The sequence below is a fragment of the Scleropages formosus genome, chromosome 9 (genome assembly GCF_900964775.1).
Source record: "Scleropages formosus chromosome 9, fSclFor1.1, whole genome shotgun sequence".
NCBI classification, from domain to species: Eukaryota; Metazoa; Chordata; class Actinopteri; order Osteoglossiformes; family Osteoglossidae; genus Scleropages; species Scleropages formosus.
Genome location: NC_041814.1, coordinates 31,071,423 through 31,088,494, shown reverse-complemented (window position 1 = coordinate 31,088,494; position 17,072 = coordinate 31,071,423). Strand labels below are relative to the sequence as shown.

The 17,072-nt window shown below is 43.8% G+C and overlaps 2 protein-coding genes across 4 annotated transcripts; both read right to left on the bottom strand.

The window, feature by feature from the left end:
- Window positions 1-1,531: 1,531 nt before the first annotated feature.
- Window positions 1,532-6,466, bottom strand: LOC108929566 (CMRF35-like molecule 8). Of its 3 annotated transcripts, none has more exons than XM_029255079.1 (9): window positions 6,398-6,466; window positions 5,563-5,877; window positions 4,394-4,717; window positions 3,919-4,042; window positions 3,628-3,728; window positions 3,310-3,359; window positions 2,952-3,125; window positions 2,259-2,322; window positions 1,532-1,563 (listed from the first exon to the last, which is right to left on the bottom strand). In XM_029255079.1, the coding sequence occupies exons 1-8, from the start codon at window positions 6,447-6,449 to the stop codon at window positions 2,275-2,277; spliced, it is 1,188 nt and encodes a 395-aa protein (XP_029110912.1). In that variant the 5' UTR covers window positions 6,450-6,466; the 3' UTR covers window positions 1,532-1,563; window positions 2,259-2,274. The 3 variants fall into 3 exon arrangements, with proteins under 3 accessions (XP_029110912.1, XP_029110914.1, XP_029110913.1); XM_029255081.1 differs by having other exon boundaries at window positions 2,952-3,026; XM_029255080.1 differs by having other exon boundaries at window positions 3,919-3,964.
- Window positions 6,467-7,997: 1,531 nt separating this feature from the next.
- Window positions 7,998-16,151, bottom strand: LOC108929565 (leucine-rich repeat-containing protein 24-like). The gene is made up of 5 exons (XM_018744196.2): window positions 15,661-16,151; window positions 14,301-14,481; window positions 12,300-12,578; window positions 11,207-11,375; window positions 7,998-10,215 (listed from the first exon to the last, which is right to left on the bottom strand). The coding sequence occupies exons 2-5, from the start codon at window positions 14,460-14,462 to the stop codon at window positions 9,107-9,109; spliced, it is 1,719 nt and encodes a 572-aa protein (XP_018599712.1). The 5' UTR covers window positions 14,463-14,481; window positions 15,661-16,151; the 3' UTR covers window positions 7,998-9,106.
- Between the last annotated feature and the right edge of the window lie 921 nt (window positions 16,152-17,072).

Here is a 17,072-nt window from a genome sequence, read left to right as displayed (position 1 = left end):
AGAGCTCAGAAAAATCACTGCTCTCTTACTGTAGTATAAAGTTTCAAACTGCTATGAGCTGGAACCCAACATGAACTTGAATGAAAAATATGACTGAATATTAATAACTATGATGACGATTCTGATTTTAGTTCAGTTTACATTTGTTGAATTTCTTAAAACAAGGACAAGCACACAAACATACCTTATAGAAAAACATGAAACCTGAAATAACAGAAATTTGGTTTATATGCACGATACAGTTAAGCACATTTTCCACCACCATCTATATTCTTTTTTTTTTTTTTTCTTTGCCTTTGTTTTCATATCGTATGTATTTCTTTAAATGCATTAAAATGAAAATCTTTTAAGGAAAATATCTGGGTTGGGAGAAAACAGAGTAATATACGGGACACATACGGGGCACTATGTACAGGACACTGTGGTACCGATATACAAATGTGGATGTTCTTAGAAAAATGGATGAAGAACGATGATCATATAAAGATTTGAGTACGTTTCATTCTACACGGGGTGATAATGTCATATGTTTAAGTTCATTTGGCTCACTGAGCTCTATTACCTATTATCACTTCATTTAGGTCTAGACCCAAAACAGCTGATAGATGCAACTTTTGGGTTCACCTTGAGCGTTTCTATGTCATACGTCATGGTCAAAACTGACACAGTATCATAATTAACGGTCTGATCAAAAGCATTCACACAGGATTTGTGCAAATCATTTCAATTGTCCACAAGACAGTAAGCAGCTGGATCCAGTGTTCAGCTTTTCTGTGCATTTTTGTAGCAGCTTTAAATTTGTCACATTTATTTTCTGCCCTCCAATCTCTCCTGCCGTGTGATAGTTTTCAGTTAGTTTGACAATTCAGTTACTAATAATGTATAAAAAAATGAAATAAATAAAAAAAAAATAGAATAAGTTTTAAAAAATGACAATTTTTGCAATTCCAAAGATGGGCAGAAAACAAATAAATGAGAAGAAAATAAAAATATACTGCTTTCTGAAAATAACACCAAAATAATATGAAATGCAGCAGTGACAGGAGTAACTAATGTGTGTTATATCTTTTTTGTAATTGTTACCATATATTGGACACATATAGGGCACTATGCATTCTTTATAATTAATGAACACCTTAATTATTATTAAGTAGCGAGCCCCTCTGTGGGTGGAGTCAAGACTGATTGACACCTCACCTTTCTTCTGCAAGCAGTGTGCTCAAATCACGGTTTCACACATTTCTAGTTTGTCTGGTTACTGTCACCAGCACATAATTCTTACATATGTTCACGTGATTTCTGATCACTTTTGATTATTGTGTCAATGTGCCACATAGAAAAAATAGTTATAATTTTTTAAAGAAAATTATATGTAAGTACTTTTCTGAGCAGGTGATGTGGTAGTGCAGTAGCGCAGTGGATTAGACCAGGTCCTTTTCTTCGGGTGGGTCTGGGGTTCGAGTCCCGCTTTGGGTGCCTTGCAGCAGACTAGCATCCTGTCTTGGGTATGTCTCCTTCTTCTCCTGGCCTTACGCCCTGAGATGCTGGGTAGGCTCCGGTTCTCTGCGACCCCGTATGGGACAAGCGGTTCAGAAAATGTGTGTGTACTTTTCTGAGATATAGTAAAAATATTCAACATTCTGTCACATTGCAGTAGGTGTTTACATGACTCCTAATATAAGACAAAAGAAATGACAGTGTTTTGATACAGAGAACAAGTTCAATGAGAACATTTGGCGCTGAACAGAATCCCCCCCCCCCCCCAGAAGTCGTCGTCTTAATTCCCACTAAAACAACAGAATCCATTCATGAAAACACACACACACACATTTTCAGAACCGCTTGTCCCTTACGGGGTCACGGGGAACCGGAGCCTACCCGGCAACACAGGGCGTAAGGCCGGAGGGGGAAGGGGACACACCCAGGACGGGACGCCAGTCCGTCACAAGGCACCCCAAGCGGGACTCGAACCCCAGACCCACCGGAGAGTAGGACTGCGGTCCAACCCACTGCGCCACCGCACCCCCTTCATGAAAACAGTGAGTACAAAATATTAAAACTCTTTAGGTTACATCCAGGTCGGCTGAGATCTAAGTGAGAACAAATGATGTTGTTTTGCAGGTAAATTTACTTTGTCTCACTTCCCCCATCACTCAGATTTTTATTTTTTTCCCAGTCCTCTTACTGAATCCACGTCTGATCTCCACTTAGTAACTACACTTACAAACACACATATAGACACACTCTGCTCCTCTTACCTGTGTGTCCTGTAGGCTACACTGTGTCACTGTAAATGACTTCATCCTCAGGGTTCACAAGGGGCTGGAGGGGAACACACTGACATTTACTCCTTCAGCAGACACTCTTCTCCAAACCTTTTTTGCGAGGCAATTAAATTGTTACCTATGCTATACTACTTACAATTATTTACCCATTTATTCAGCAGAGCAATGTGACAATCATAGTTACACACACAAACACACTCTACAGGCAATCTGGAGTCACAGCCCATCTGAAACATGTCTTTGGACTGTGGGAGGAAACCAGAGCTCCTGGCAGAAACCCACATGAACATGGAAAGAACGTGCAAACTCCGCACAGACTGAGGCTCAGTGATTCCAGTCCACATCCAAGCCCACAGTGCAGGAGCTGTGAGGCACCAGTGCTATCTGCTGTGCCACTGCTTGCACGCGCTGTAAACAAATGCAGTCACAGTGTGTCACTGTTGTCAACCTTTCATTGCAGAGATGTGAGGCAGCAAAATGGAAAAGTGGTTCTTTTCAAGATATACATGAAGAACCTAGGAGAAAATTTTCTTTTAATTATGTATTTAATTCTAATATAACATTTGAAGACATCAGGACACATGTGGTTGAAATCACCCCCCAGACAGTGTTTATTAATAACACAGACACACCATGTAATCGTGGTTCCACAGCCGAATGACTTACCTCCTTAACATTTCTTCGTTCTGCTGGTTTCTTGTGGAGCAGAGTGCTGTAAAACACTTCGCTGTCTGACGTCGGCTGCGAAACACCACAGACTTCAGTGTTCAGTCCGGCAAAGCGGTAGTGAGTGACACATCGTGTGGCAGAATGAATTTCAGAAAGGATACAGTGGTGCCCCTTATGATGGAAACGATAAATGACCTCAGTGCTATGAGTTCGGTCAAGGATTCATATTCAGTTACATTTCTCTGAAAAGCAGCATCAGTTCAGAAGAGCAGGACCCCAGGTGTACCTGGCGTGTGTCGTATGACGACAGAAAGCACACAGAAGCACTTTTCAACGGAACACAATGTACACTTACGGCGTCAGTGGGGCCGCTGTGCGTCTCGCTCTTCCTCTCCTGTGCTTCCTCTAAAAGGGAAGTGAAAGCAGAGTTCAGACCTGTGGTTTCCACCACCGACTCCTCCGTTACACACCAGCACTAGAGCAGTGAAGGAGGACTCGGTCAGAGCAGGGGGTTATTTAAATAAATAATAATAATAAATGAAATGACACACATACTGTACAGAAACAAATAACAATGATGAAGGTGAAGAAGGTGGAACACGAAGCAGGAGAATATCAAGAATAAGGAAGAAGAAGCATATTGCAATAACTTGCTATCTAATATTTCTCTTACTCTGCTTCCTGAACATGGTGAGGGTTCCCATGGCAACAGTCACCCCCAGCACCAACAGCAGCAGCCCCAGTATGAGCAGAACGACTGGCTGTTGGGATGAACTGGACCGGGCATGGAACACAAAATGGAAAGGTGTGGGGTTGAGCCCAGGCTGCCTTGAGGCGGTTGAAATGTAATTGTGTTATTAACTTTTATGAAATTAATAAAAAGAATAATAATTCCATGCTGTTACATTACCCAGCACTACATGTCAGTTCCCTACAAAAAATGGCCAAAATATCTCCAGCTCACCGTAGGTTATTTTCAAGAGTGGAATTATTTTTCACTGAAATGGAATCTGGAGAAGAAACATCTTTCTGACTTTTCATTCCTGTTGAACTCAAAGTGCTTTCTGATGTAGTTAAGGCATCTGAGGCTGTGAGGGCACGATTCAAATGACACTGAAATATGGACTTCATTGCCTGTTCTCTATGACTTATATGAACACAAAAATGTTCTTGAGAATAAAATAAAAACGGTAGCCACATTAGAGGTGACATGCATAGTAAAAACCCATGAAGAAATGACACTAGTCTACTCAGCAAATTAATATTCATAAACAATAACATTAAAACTTTTCTTGACATTTCAAAGGAAGTTACTGCAGATATCCATCGGAGACGACACCCATATTTCAAGTCAATTAGAATCACAGCAATGAAATAATATTGACAATTATTGGCCACTCTGATAGACACAAACAAGACATGTAAAAATGTTAACTTACCTTTCCCAATTACTATTGGGAGAAATACACCATAATCCTGTCCCATATTTATCTCCACAGCACACCAGTAAGTGTCAGAGTCCTTCTCCCGTAGGTTCCTCATGGTCACATAAAAGACCAGTTTGTTGGGGTCATCAGTGATGGATACGTCACCTTTACTCTGTGGTGAGTTAGTGCGTACCATGGTACTACAAGATTCCCATCTAAATCCTTTACACCAGTATTTCACATGGTGTTTATATCTCTGATCATAGTGACATGGGATGGTCACAGATCCTTTTCTCTCTGCTGACATCCAGCTCTCAGTCCACACACTCTGACCACCTGTGACAATAGTAAATCAAAGTGAAGTTATTTTCTATAAGTTTGTTTATTAAGCCATTCTTGAATTTATGAGCTGTGTGTCCCTGTAGGGGGTGCGGTGGCATGGTGGGTTTGGCCTGTGCCTGCTCTTTGGTGGGTCTGTCTGCGTTCCTGTATTGAGAACTAATTGACTGACTTACAGAACCTGCCTGTTCAAAGTAGGGTTGTGCCAAACCAGAGCCTAACCTGGTAAAACATGACTTAAGGCTGGGGGAGGACACCCAGGATGGGATGCCAGTCCATCGCAAAGCACCCCAAGCAGGACTTGAACCTCAAACCCGCCAGAGAGCGGGACACAGCAAAGCCCGCTGCACCATTGTGCCCCCCAAGAACTAATTGTAATTATTGAAAATCAAAACTGTTCCATTTGAGTCACTTATGAAACAGTACAATCAGAGAAGTGTAAATACACCAAACGTTATGTTTAGTCCACTCTGCATGAACAAAACTTTAATATTTACTTTTGCTTCCCACTCAATTTAATGGCTAAAAATACATATACATACACACACACACACACACACACACACACACAACCGCTTGTCCCATATGGGGTCGCGGGGGACCGGAGCCTACCCGGCAACACAAGGCGTAAGGCCGGAGGGGGAGGGGACACACCCAGGACGGGACACCAGTCCGTCACAAGGCACCCCAAGTGGGACTCGAACCCCAGACCCACCCGAGAGCAGGACTGTGGTCCAACCTACTGCGCCACCGCACCCCCCGCCTGGCTAAAAATATTGCATCTGAAATGTTAGTATACGGTCTAGACTAAAACATTTTGTTTTCGTAATAAACCATCCTACCTATAAGAACATAGAGTTGGAGATGATCAAAGATATCTTGGACTCCATCAATCTTCACGGCACACCAGTAAGAGTCAGCGTCCTCCTGCCCCAGGTTCCTCATGGTCACGTAGAAAACTAGGTGGACGGGGTCATCGCTGATTGACACCTGATCATTTCTCTGTGGGGAGTCAGTGCGTACCATAACAGTTCGTTTACTCCCTTTACACCAGTATTTCACACTATTCCTGTACTCCTGGTCGTAGAAACATGGGATTGTGACGGATCCTCCTTTCCGTGCATTTAGCCATTTGAATGTGTTCACAGTGGCAGCACCTGAATAAAGAAAGTGTAACACAATGGCAAAAAATAATTATGGTAAAACATGCAGGTCATGTGTAATATTAATAATGCAAAAAAAAAAAAAAAAAAAAACACAATACTGACCTGCGTATAGTACAAGCTAAAGCCATTTTAAAGGTCAACTTAGACATCAACAAAACACTACAAGCACCCGGAGTCAGTTAAACAGCAAAATAAACTATATTTTTATCATCACTGAAGTTCTAGGTAGAAATAATTCATATACATTGAAATAAACAGCAGTTTAACTGAGAGTTCAATAGAAATGTGTTCAACAGAAAATATGATTGCACTTGGAACAACCCTCATTCCTCAGTTAACGTCTGGGATTACGGAGCCCTGTAACAGTTCCCGGCTGGAGTATGAGCTGCACCTCCTCTTGGTCACAATCACTGTGTTATATTTGTTACAGGTCAGTCGTTGTTAACCAGTTTCATAAATCCTTTCCTGTGAAATATGTAACAGGTTCTAATGTTACAATAATGTGACTTACCTGGAAAGGTCGTGAGGAAGACGAAGAGGAGGAGGAAGACGACAGGATCCATGTGTGTCACAAACCCCAACTCTCTGGAGACTGAACCTTTCTTCCTGCTCATCTGTGGCTTCATTGGTCTTCACTGGTCTTCAGCTTCCTTCTACTTCCGTTTTCTTTCATTGACCTCTTGCAGAGTTAGAGGAACCACCAAGTCTTCCAAGTAATGCAGTGAAACATTAAAATAGAAACTTTGCAATTACTTACTGTATATTTATATATATGTAAGTCTTCCTCTCATCCCAACATGGGGTGGTGTGTGTGTTTTCCTCAAGCTCAGCTCTGCTACCAGAGGCCTTGGAGTTTGAAGGTTCTGCTCAGTATCTTAGCTGGTCCTAGGACTAGACTAGGTCTTCTGGACACAGACTTGAGATGTTGTTCCCGGAACCTGTATTTATATAAAACTATTATGTCTTTCTCATGTGAGATAATAGGTGTGTAATGACCAATTCCATATGTTGCTTTAGAGGAAATCATGTGCGTAGCAGAAGCACACAAGTAGTGATGGTGTAAAAAACAAGTGAAAGCCAAGTTGTATTGATTAAGTAGTTAAGTAGAATCAGGTGTGAAAACCATAGTCATTTATTCATTTTACAGGTTCAGTTTAAGATTTAACATTTAGATTTTTAAGTTTGTTTCAATATTTTTTACATGATGAATGACCATCCCTGTAGGATTCACATACTTCTAAGCAGCGCTGTATGTGTGAGGTGGAGAAATAGTGGAGACCTCCACGAGCAGAAGTTCAGCACCAGTAAAGTTCACAAAAAGACTCGTTTTAACCACGTTTTCGAACGCTGCCAACTCTGCAGAAGGAAATGAACAGAAACCCGACAGTCTACCGCAGGCTGATTAAAACAGGGACAGGAAGTGAAATTTCTCTTCTCTAACAGAACAGGCAACTTGTCTCAGCTCAATGGCAGGAAATTAAAAAAAAATTTGTCAAGACATTTTTAAACAGATGTATGACTCACAAGTATAATTTTGCTCTACAGAGGTAACTACTAGTTAATAGTATAAACTTTTCCCAAAGCCATTTACTAGGCTTAACCCATTTATACCATTTATAGAACTGGACAGTGAATGGAGTAACCCTTGGTCATGTGTCTTACTTAAGGGGACCTCCATATATTGCGAATATATCTCAAGGAAATGTTCTTCAAACTAAATAAGAATTAAGATAACGTTTATTGTTCTGAACAACAATAGAAAAACAAACAAGCAAATAAAGCAAATGAATATGAGACTGACAAAAATGTAATTACTGCAGTTCATTGACAGTCAAACAAATTATTGATAGAAAATATGATCTGCAGGTAACAGGAAAAGATAACAGGAACTGAAAAAGAAACATTAAAAGTATGTGAAACTTCCACTTTTTGACCATGAACTTCTCTTCGAAAAAGGTTCTTGTTTTTATGACACAATTCACAAATGTCTTTGCACCACAGCCGCAAGTTGCAGAGAGTGTTTAAGTGTATCTCACCTTTAAATTACTTATTTTAGAAATGATCAACCAGTAAAATGTGAATTTTTAAAAAAGTCTTTCCGTAATTTACTGACACATAATGGAAAAAATAATCTAAATAATAGGAGTGCAGAGAAAGGAGATTGGAGGAGCCATGCAGAAACAGATGTGCAGAAAGAGACACATCATTGTACATAAAGAAAAAAAAAAAAAACAAGTCACTGTGAAACAGGAAGGTCAATTACAACGAAGAACAAGACAGGAAGAGGTACCAACTTAAGATCAGGCTAGAACAGACACCCATCACAGTGTGCAGTGACACCTCTGTGAGTTATAGCCTGGCCCTCAAATAGTTACCAGCTTTACGCTCAAAAAAAATGCAAAAGTACAACAGTTACCATAGAGTGACTTCTCCCAGTGCAGCAGCAGAATCATGTATGTTTACATTTTGCAGTTTTTTACTTGTGATTACCTTGTGATCATGGTTTCTCATTTTGTGACTGTGCAACAGTGTCGTTTTTCCTTGTAATATGTGCGGTCATAACCTAATGTACATGGTATTACAAGTGTTGTTTCTTCTTTTCTGATGATGTCGATTCTCCTTCGGAACAATGTCATTGTCCCACAAATCAGCTCCAGGATTGAGATTCCGGATTGTGTACAGAGATCCTGAAACATCCAAACATGTCTGTTCCATGTGTTTTGCAAAAAGGGGTTGCTTTTTTTCAGGATTCTTTGGTCCCTCAGAGCTAGATTTTGCAGATGATCTGCTTCTCGAAGCAGCAAGTTCTGGGATATCATCTTGGCCCTTCAAAATACATCTCACTGATGATCTGCTTCTTAAGCAGTAGGTTCTGGGACACCATGTTGCTCCCTCAGAAGTGGATCTTTTAGATTATTTACTTCTAAAGCAACAGATCCTGAAACACAGTCTTGGACCTTCACAAGTGGATCTTTTAGATGATCTGTTTGTTAAACAGCAGTTTCTGAGACAGTCTTTTTTGTCAGAAATGGATCTTGTAGATGATCTGCTTCTCAAGCAGCAGTTTCTGGGATGTAGTCTTGGACCTTCAGCAGCGGATCTCATAGATGATGTGCCTTACAAGCAGCAGGTTTTGGGACACCATCTTGGTTCCTCAGAGGTGGATGATATAGACGATCTGCTTCTCATGCAGCAGGTTCGTGGACACTGTCTTCTTCCTTCAGCAGTGGATCTCGTAGGCAATCTGTTTCTCAAATAGCAGGCTCTGGCTCAGAAACAGTTCCTCTTGTTCCACGTCCGTCATGGGCGCCGCCTCTTCCCCCTCTCCCGCCATCCTCCTCAGGGGCTGTGGAGCCCGATGCTGTGGGGACTCAACCGGAGGTGGCACACACTGCTGGGCGGGAGGCAGCACAGGCCGACTGCGGTTGAGGACGTACATCTCGTGGCCACGCTCATCACGGTACTCCTCCAGCTGGGCAAACGTGGTGGGTCCATCAGAGTAGTCATTGACATACAAAACGCTCTCCTCCTGATGGCCCTTCTGCCGCTGTTGATGGCGGCTGTAGATCATGACCACCAACAGCAGAGCAGTGAGTGCCAGCAGAGCGATGCCTGCAGCAATGGCAGTCTGGGTGGCCGCCCCCAGCGCATTGAAGTCCATGCTCCCCAAGGCATACAGCGGTTCACGGCTCACATCTGTCAACACTGGGTGAGCAGGATGCAACCAGGGCCGCCAGGGAGATGATGACACAGATACAGATGATGATGAGGATGAAGAGGAAGAGGAGGGGGATGCACTGACAGACAGGTGGAAGGTCACCCTGGCCACACCTCCGGCGTTCCAGGCCTCGCACTCATAGAGGCCGGCGTGAGCCTCCGTGACGTTGCTAAGAAATAGCATCCCGCTCCCTGTGTCCGGGTCAAAGCGTTCGCCCTCCGCTTGGTTGTCCGCCGCTGCTCCCGTCCGAGCGGTCGTCTCAGGCTCTGGCAACACCGCCGCTACATCCGGCGCCGACCCCCTGGCTGAAAGTTGGGTCCTGTCCTGGGAGGCCTTCCTCCAGGTGACCTGTGGTTGCGGGTAGCCAGAGGCCTGGCAGGACACTCGCAGGCTCTCCCCCGGACGGACGGACCGGCGCCGGGGCTGTAGCCGTACCGCGGGGGGGATGCACACCAAGCTGTTGCGGGGCACCTCCACCAGGCTCAGGTGCGAGAGGCGAGGTGGCTCAGCGCACACCAGCCGGCGGTCGGTGGAGCTCAGCAGCCGCTGGCCTTCCTCATCGATCCAGGTACGCAGCCAGTGGAGCGCACAGTCGCAGCGCCAGGGGTTGCCTGGGCATGACGGCATGGGTGTTTATGGAAAAGACAATATGAAACCTAGTATGAATGAGTGATGAAAAACATGTTTTTGAAAACTATTTCAGGATACCTCTCAATTTTCCATTTACTCAAAAAAGGGAATTAGTGGGCTGCAAGGACAGTTTTGGTGGACAGGAGTAGGAGACAGCTGAAGATACAGTGTTTTATCCCATTTATGTCAAAGTTAGGAACCAAACTGAACTTTGCAGTTGGGCAACACATGTCTTCCCCTGAGGTCTTATAACTGGTTCCTTTTAGTTTAACAGCTGGAAAATCCCAAATATATAATTATTTTGGATAAATGTTGTAAAATGACAGATTACACACCAAAAATGCTAAGGACTAGAATTTAAACAATGAATAAAGAGCCTAAAATATTTAATAGTATGAAGTGTTTGAAAAATATGGTACGGTACCTAAAGTACGGTGGTGATAACCAGATATGACTTTAACAACACAGAAACTGTCAGCTTATGGTGTCAAAACTCCCTCATTTAATTAACACGTAATTTAAGTCACGTAGCATCATATGAGCCCACTAAAAATGGGTCGGTACAGTTAATTATGTGTATTTGTAATTCAAAATTCATAATTAAAATCCAAAGTAACACATTATTTATATTCATGTGGAATAGACACACTTTCAGAACCGCTTGTCCCATACAGGGTCACAGGGAACCGGAGCCTAACCCGGTAACACAGGGCATAAGGCAGGAAGGGGAGAGGACGCACCCAGGACAGGACACCAGTCCGTCGCAAGGCACCCCAAGCGGGACTCGAACCCCAGACCCACTGGAGAGCAGGACTGTGGTTCAACCCACTGCGCCACCACACCCTCCCCCATGTGGAATAATGAAGCATTATTTATACCCTTCCCTGTACTGCTGAATCAATACCCCATTAGTTTTGTATTCCCTTAGTGATTCCTCAACCTGCAGTTGGTTCCAGCACCACCCCCCCCCACCTGTGACTCGCAGCACTTGAAGGCTGACCAGGGGTTCCAGTGAGGCCTGGCTGATGGTGCGCAGGTTGTTGCGGCTCAGATCCAGCAGGGCCAGGGAGCCCAGCCCGGCCAGAGCCTGCTCCCCAAGTACCTCCACGCTATTCTCTTGCAGATGTAGCTCCTGGAGCCGCTGTGGAGATGGAGAAGTCAGCATCAACCAATCACCACGCTTACTGTCACATGCAAGATCAGTGCGGCGGGGATAGCCAGCTGTTTGTATCCAGAGTCTTCTTCTGGTGTTAAACTATATATTACCTGTGGTAATTTGCCCTCGGCTGCTGGAAAAATCAGGTACCTAATGCATAGACGTCATGAAAAATGCCACAAAATTACTCCCAAATGTAACATTCAGCATGCCTACACTTATTTACAACCCCCCCCATGGATGGTCCAAAGCCCGGCTGAGAAAGGTGAAGGGTTGGGCATGGGGCTAGCTACCCCGTACCGTAAAAGCCCTGCCAGCTACAGAAACGTCATGACATCGCAGCTCTTAGAGACACCTCGAGTACCCTTGTCGGAGACCTATGTCCCAGGAGGGGCGGAAGGCATAAGAAGAAGACATTTATTTACCGTTTCCTTATATAATACGGTGCCCTGTATATAAGACGTCACATCCTGTGTTGTATACTTACTAGAGGCCACATGAACAAGTGAGTTAGACTGTTACTCTGTAACATGAATCCTTTTTATTTTATCATTATTAGTAAATATCAATGTTGTTACCATGTTATCTCTATAACTTGAATAATTTTGGTGTCTAAATAACAGGTTTACAACATTTCCACTGGATACTATGATAATCATTGTTGACACAAACAACTTTCTTATGAATAAAGCAAGTCATAAAATTACTGTGAAAAGTATTAATGAAAATGAATATTGCACTGCCAGCTTTAATGTTTTTCTCGTTATCCTATTTTGTAATCTGCAGTGAAAAACTTTCTTACACTTATGTGCAAAATATTTAGCAGGAGACGCTAAATAAAGGTATAACATGTTACTGCCCACCAGGGTACTGACACCCAGCCCCACCTTCTGACCTCTCAGACCCCACCTGTAGGCCACGGAAGGTGAAGTCCTGAAGGCGTGTGATCTGGTTCCCGGCTAAGTAGAGCACGCGCAGATGAGCCAGCCCTTGAAAGACATCGGGCGTGACCAGGTGGATGCGGTTGCCATTGAGGGCTAGCTCCAACAGCTGACCCTGGCCTCGAAAGGCCCCTGGCTCCAGGGCCGAGAGGCCGTTGTGCTGCAGGTAGAGGTACCGCAGGTCGGGCAGCTGGGAAAGGTCCTGCTGGCGTATCTGGCCAATGGCATTATCTTGGAGGAATATCGTCTGTAGAAGGTTGAGGAGAAGGATGAGAGGAAACCAGATTCCATCAGCTGGCCGTCAGCTGGAGTATCAGACCCAGTACCGAGAAAGGCAAAACTGGTTTTCATGTGAAAATTATTCATTCTTAGCTGATGTCAAAATTTCTTAGCTATTGTGTATTAAACAAGTCTGTACTTCTTTAAAAAGTAGTGCGTTAAAATAGCTTAATTTTGTGGAATGAGAAGCTGAAGCAGAAGCGTAGCTTGAAAACAGACATTGTTGAAGGTGATATGGAAAAAGGAAGACCCCTTTTTATAGACCTTCTGGGCTGAGGGTCCTGATGTGTTTTTAATGATTCATAGAGGACAGCATAATCATAACTGGAACTGTGTAGAATTGTTGGAATGATGCACAGCTCTTCTAGGGAGCGAGTCAACAACAACATGTGGTGGCTGTTCATATCTGCACATTGTTGCTAATCTCTATCTGTATTTTGTGCTAAATGACCTTCCTCCAGAAGGACCTTTACTGTTTCCTACTGCAGCAACACACTTTTTCTTTACAATAATACTGTGTATGTGTTTTTTTCTGTTTTACTTTCCTGCAAATAAACAAGTAGCACACAGCAATAAAAATAAGACAGAAATCTCGTTTTCTTTTGAAACTAATCCCCTACTGCATAATGCAACAGCGATTATACTGAAGCATTAATATGTTTTTTTTTCTTTCTTTTTTAGCTACATTATGAAAAGAGAGAAAAAAAAGATCTTAAGGTTTACTTTTTCAAAGTTGTTTCTTGTTCAGACCTTATTGGAGCAAGATGGCCAGTGAAATGTGACAGGTGCGAGCTGGACATGTGGAGATAAGACAGCACTTTGTTGCGGCCATTTCAACAAATAGTAGCTGGAGAGAGATAGAGTGAACTTTGGCTTTTCAGGAAGTTATACAAAAACAGAAATAGGCCAGTCTTTGACGAAGCGGTGGAGAAGTAGACTGATGGTTGACTTGGTCATTGGAAGGAGTGGTAGACAAGATGGAACTCTGCAGTTTTATTTAACTGGGGGATGGAATTGTAGACAAAAGAGTGACGCCATATGACAATCTTGAAGCAGTAGTGGATGGAGATAAAATCCACACTCAAATGACTAAGTTGAGGGAACAGTAGACAAAGGAGTGATATCATGATACAACAAAATGCATAATATAGGAACATCTGAAGAAGTGGTGGGCAGGCAGAGTGATGCTTGATACGATACGATACAATATTGGAAGGAGTGGTTGCCCTTCATATGACCTTCTCAAAGGAGTGGTACACAGACAGAGGCAGATTGTACATTATTATGACTGGTTAATGGGAAGGTAGACATATCTGATATTAATCTTTGGTATGACCATCTGAAACACTGTTGGACAACACAATTATTATTGCAATATCGATCTGAAGGAGTGGTCGACCGATAGAGTCCACTTTAATCTGACTCATTGCAAGACTGGTTTAGCTGGTGAAATAAGACTTTTTAGTGTTCAAGATGTTCCATGGAGGCATGAAATTTTGATATTGTCTGCTTAGATTAATTAATGAGTTCATCTGATTGGATGAAATTCAGGCCAGAGGGTGTGAAGCACATTGAGATGCAGGGTTTTTTGCTCTCAGAACAGAAGACTGATCTAATCGGACCTGACCAGATGGGTGAAATCTCTGACTGGTTGAATTACAGCTGTGATCTGACTGGAGGAGATGCAGACCTGGGTGATGGGAGGGATGTTCCTGGGGAACTCCCGGAGTCCCATGGAGCCGCACTCCACTGTGAGGCTGTAGCAGCGGCAAACGGAAGGGCAGCCCAGGGTGGGGGGAGCATAGAGTCCCCACAGGGGCAGGAGGACCAATGTCAACAGAGAGACGGACATCACACTCACGTGGGAGCTCCTAGAGGGAAGACAGGGGAAAAGAGATGATTGAATTTCAAAGCACACTGATCTCAGTGTCTACTGAATTCTGACCGAAGGGCAAATGAAAGCTTACATTCTCAGAAAGTATGTTTGGCTTTTCAAGGCAATTTAGAATAAAAACTAATAATAATTACTCATCGGAAATTCTATGGCCCAAAAAATATTGAGGTCCATATTAGATATTTCTCTTGATCTTCACAATTTTGACATCTTAGATTGTTACATCTTGTGAACTGCTGCTCTGTACATTAAATATAATACATGTACTACAGTATTTGCTCCTCTTTACACATATAATTACGTATGAATAGCAGGTTTATGGTTTTGATAATAAATGAATTATTTATTATAAGCTAACCAAGCACTAAAAGAACAGAAAACTTATATCTGTAGTCCCCTGGACAAACAGAATGGCATAGTTATAGTTTGAATTGAAATAAAAATACATAAATAAAACATTAATATGACTGACATATAAGAAACTGTAAATCATATTTTAATGTAACATAACATGATATAACACAATGTCAAGAATAGCACAGAAAGACGTTGAGAAGTCATTAATAATAATAATAATAATAATAATAATAATAATAATAATAATATAGACGAATAGTTTATAGTGTATGTCTTGAAAATGTGATTAATTCCATGAATTACTGTTAATTCTGCTTTGAAGGAGACAAGAGACATACAGTACAGTACCACAGTAAACAGATGAGAGGTGTTTCTCTCAATGAAGACCCAGTGAAGCAGGGAATTCGAGGGGTTCCCTGTATCCTCTGCGGAGCCCAGCGCCCCCTTCAGGACCCCATGAATCCGAAATCAGTGCATTGCTCGTTTTTACATAAACAGAGTGAGTTCGGCCATATGTTACGTGTGTCTTTATTACCCATCATAAATTGTGGTGTCTCTCCAGGGCCACAATCAGGAGTAAAGGAGGAACACACAGCGCTCCCACCGGTCGACGCAACCCGACATCAGGCCAGGGCACTAAATGCAGCTGTGTGAACCGAGGAGCCATTGGAGGCCAGTACTGATGTGCTGTACCATGTTTTCTTTTATTGCTGTACGAAAAAAGATGGACGAAAAAAGAGGCGGTCCATCATGAGCATATTATTATAATTGTCCCGCAGAGACACGTGAATGTACGAACCTGTCCAGCCAGGGATCGATCAGATCAGATCAGATCAGATCAGGTTTCCTCTCACTCCCGCGTCCAGCAGCAGGTGATCGATGGGCATCCAGGTGACCGGTCCCACGTCGCAGACCACTGTGTTCCACTCATGTTAATTATTTCATTAATGCTGCGGATAAGACAGGAACGAGAGAAAGAAGGAGGAAAGGCGCGCGCGCACCCGCGCGGACGGACAGGCAGCGGCGGCTCGGTCCAGGAGCGAAGTCCCCGAGATGCGCTGGCTGCTCCTGATGAAAACATCACATCTCCATCATGTCCGTCATGTCCGGCATCTGCAGCATCTCCCTCATCATCTCCGTGAGCTCCATCACCACCACCATCATCTCCGCCATCGGCTCCATCGTCCGCGCGAAGGAAACACGCCACGCACTCCGAGTCTGAGCGTCGCGTGACGCGGAGGCGACGCGCTTCAGGCTCCGGGTTCGACTCCGGGTCCCGTTCTCTGCCCCTCCCCCCGCTCGGGTCCACAGCGCGTTACCGAGCCGCCGCCCCGCCCTTCGCCGCGCGGCCTTCGCTCTCCGCGCGCTCCCGTTCGCTCTCAGCGGCGCGCTCAGGTCCGCGAACGGAGCTCGGCGCACGAATCGGATAGTGGGCGAAATACAAAATCAGCTAGGAGGGTTCTGCTATATGAATCTTTCGGGCTATGATTCCTGTAACGTAGTAAACATGTTTACAAAAAAGCGCGCTGCAATCACTAATCCAGTGGCAAGCGGGACAAATGTGTGTGTTTTGTTTTCCACGCATAAAGTTGAGACTGTTTTATTGATGCATATGAGGTATGGACTGCACTGTATTATTTGTATCAGGTTACAGAGATTACACACAATAAAACTCCAGGCTCTTCAAAGGGAAAATAAAAGACTAAAGGCTACGGTTTGTCTATCTGTCCTTTATTGCTATACACACACACACCATAAGCAGCATCTCAGCCTGGATAGGAAGACACCAAGGACTGTTTATGAGATTTCTCAAACCAGTGTGATATGTACTGCATTGTGCATTTTCCAAGTTATTTGCACTGAGACCTCTGTCATTTCATAAGTCACTGGAGCATCCTACTGCCAACACACACACACTTTCTGAACCGCTTGTCCCATACAGGGTCGCGGGGAACCGGAGCCTAACCCGGTAACACAGGGCATAAGGCTGGAGGGGGAGGGGACACACCCAGGACGGGACGCCAGTCCGTCGCAAGGCACCCCCAGCGGGACTCGAACCCCAGACCCACTGGAGAGCAGGACCCAGTCCAACCCACCGCACCCCCACACCCCCGCACCCCCGCACCCCCTCCTACTGCCAACAGCCTTTTCAAAACCCCAAAGAGAACACGGGTGCTGTCCGTTGTCCTGAAACTTACTCATGCATAGATG

Bases quoted from the DNA above. Each gene is read 5' to 3' on its own strand.
- LOC108929566 (XM_029255079.1), bottom strand. From the start codon at position 6,449: ATGGATCCTGTCGTCTTCCTCCTCCTCTTCGTCTTCCTCACGACCTTT. The intron at 4,718-5,562 runs GTAGGATGGTTT...CTATTGTCACAG, and splicing joins CCAACTCTATGTTCTTATAG to GTGGTCAGAGTGTGTGGACT. The intron at 2,323-2,951 runs GTAAGTCATTCG...GTTCCCCTCCAG, and splicing joins AACGAAGAAATGTTAAGGAG to CCCCTTGTGAACCCTGAGGA.
- LOC108929565 (XM_018744196.2), bottom strand. From the start codon at position 14,462: ATGTCCGTCTCTCTGTTGACATTGGTCCTCCTGCCCCTGTGGGGACTC. The intron at 12,579-14,300 runs GTCTGCATCTCC...AACCTTCTACAG, and splicing joins ACATCCCTCCCATCACCCAG to ACGATATTCCTCCAAGATAA. The intron at 11,376-12,299 runs GTGGGGTCTGAG...CCATCTCCACAG, and splicing joins TCACCTTCCGTGGCCTACAG to CGGCTCCAGGAGCTACATCT.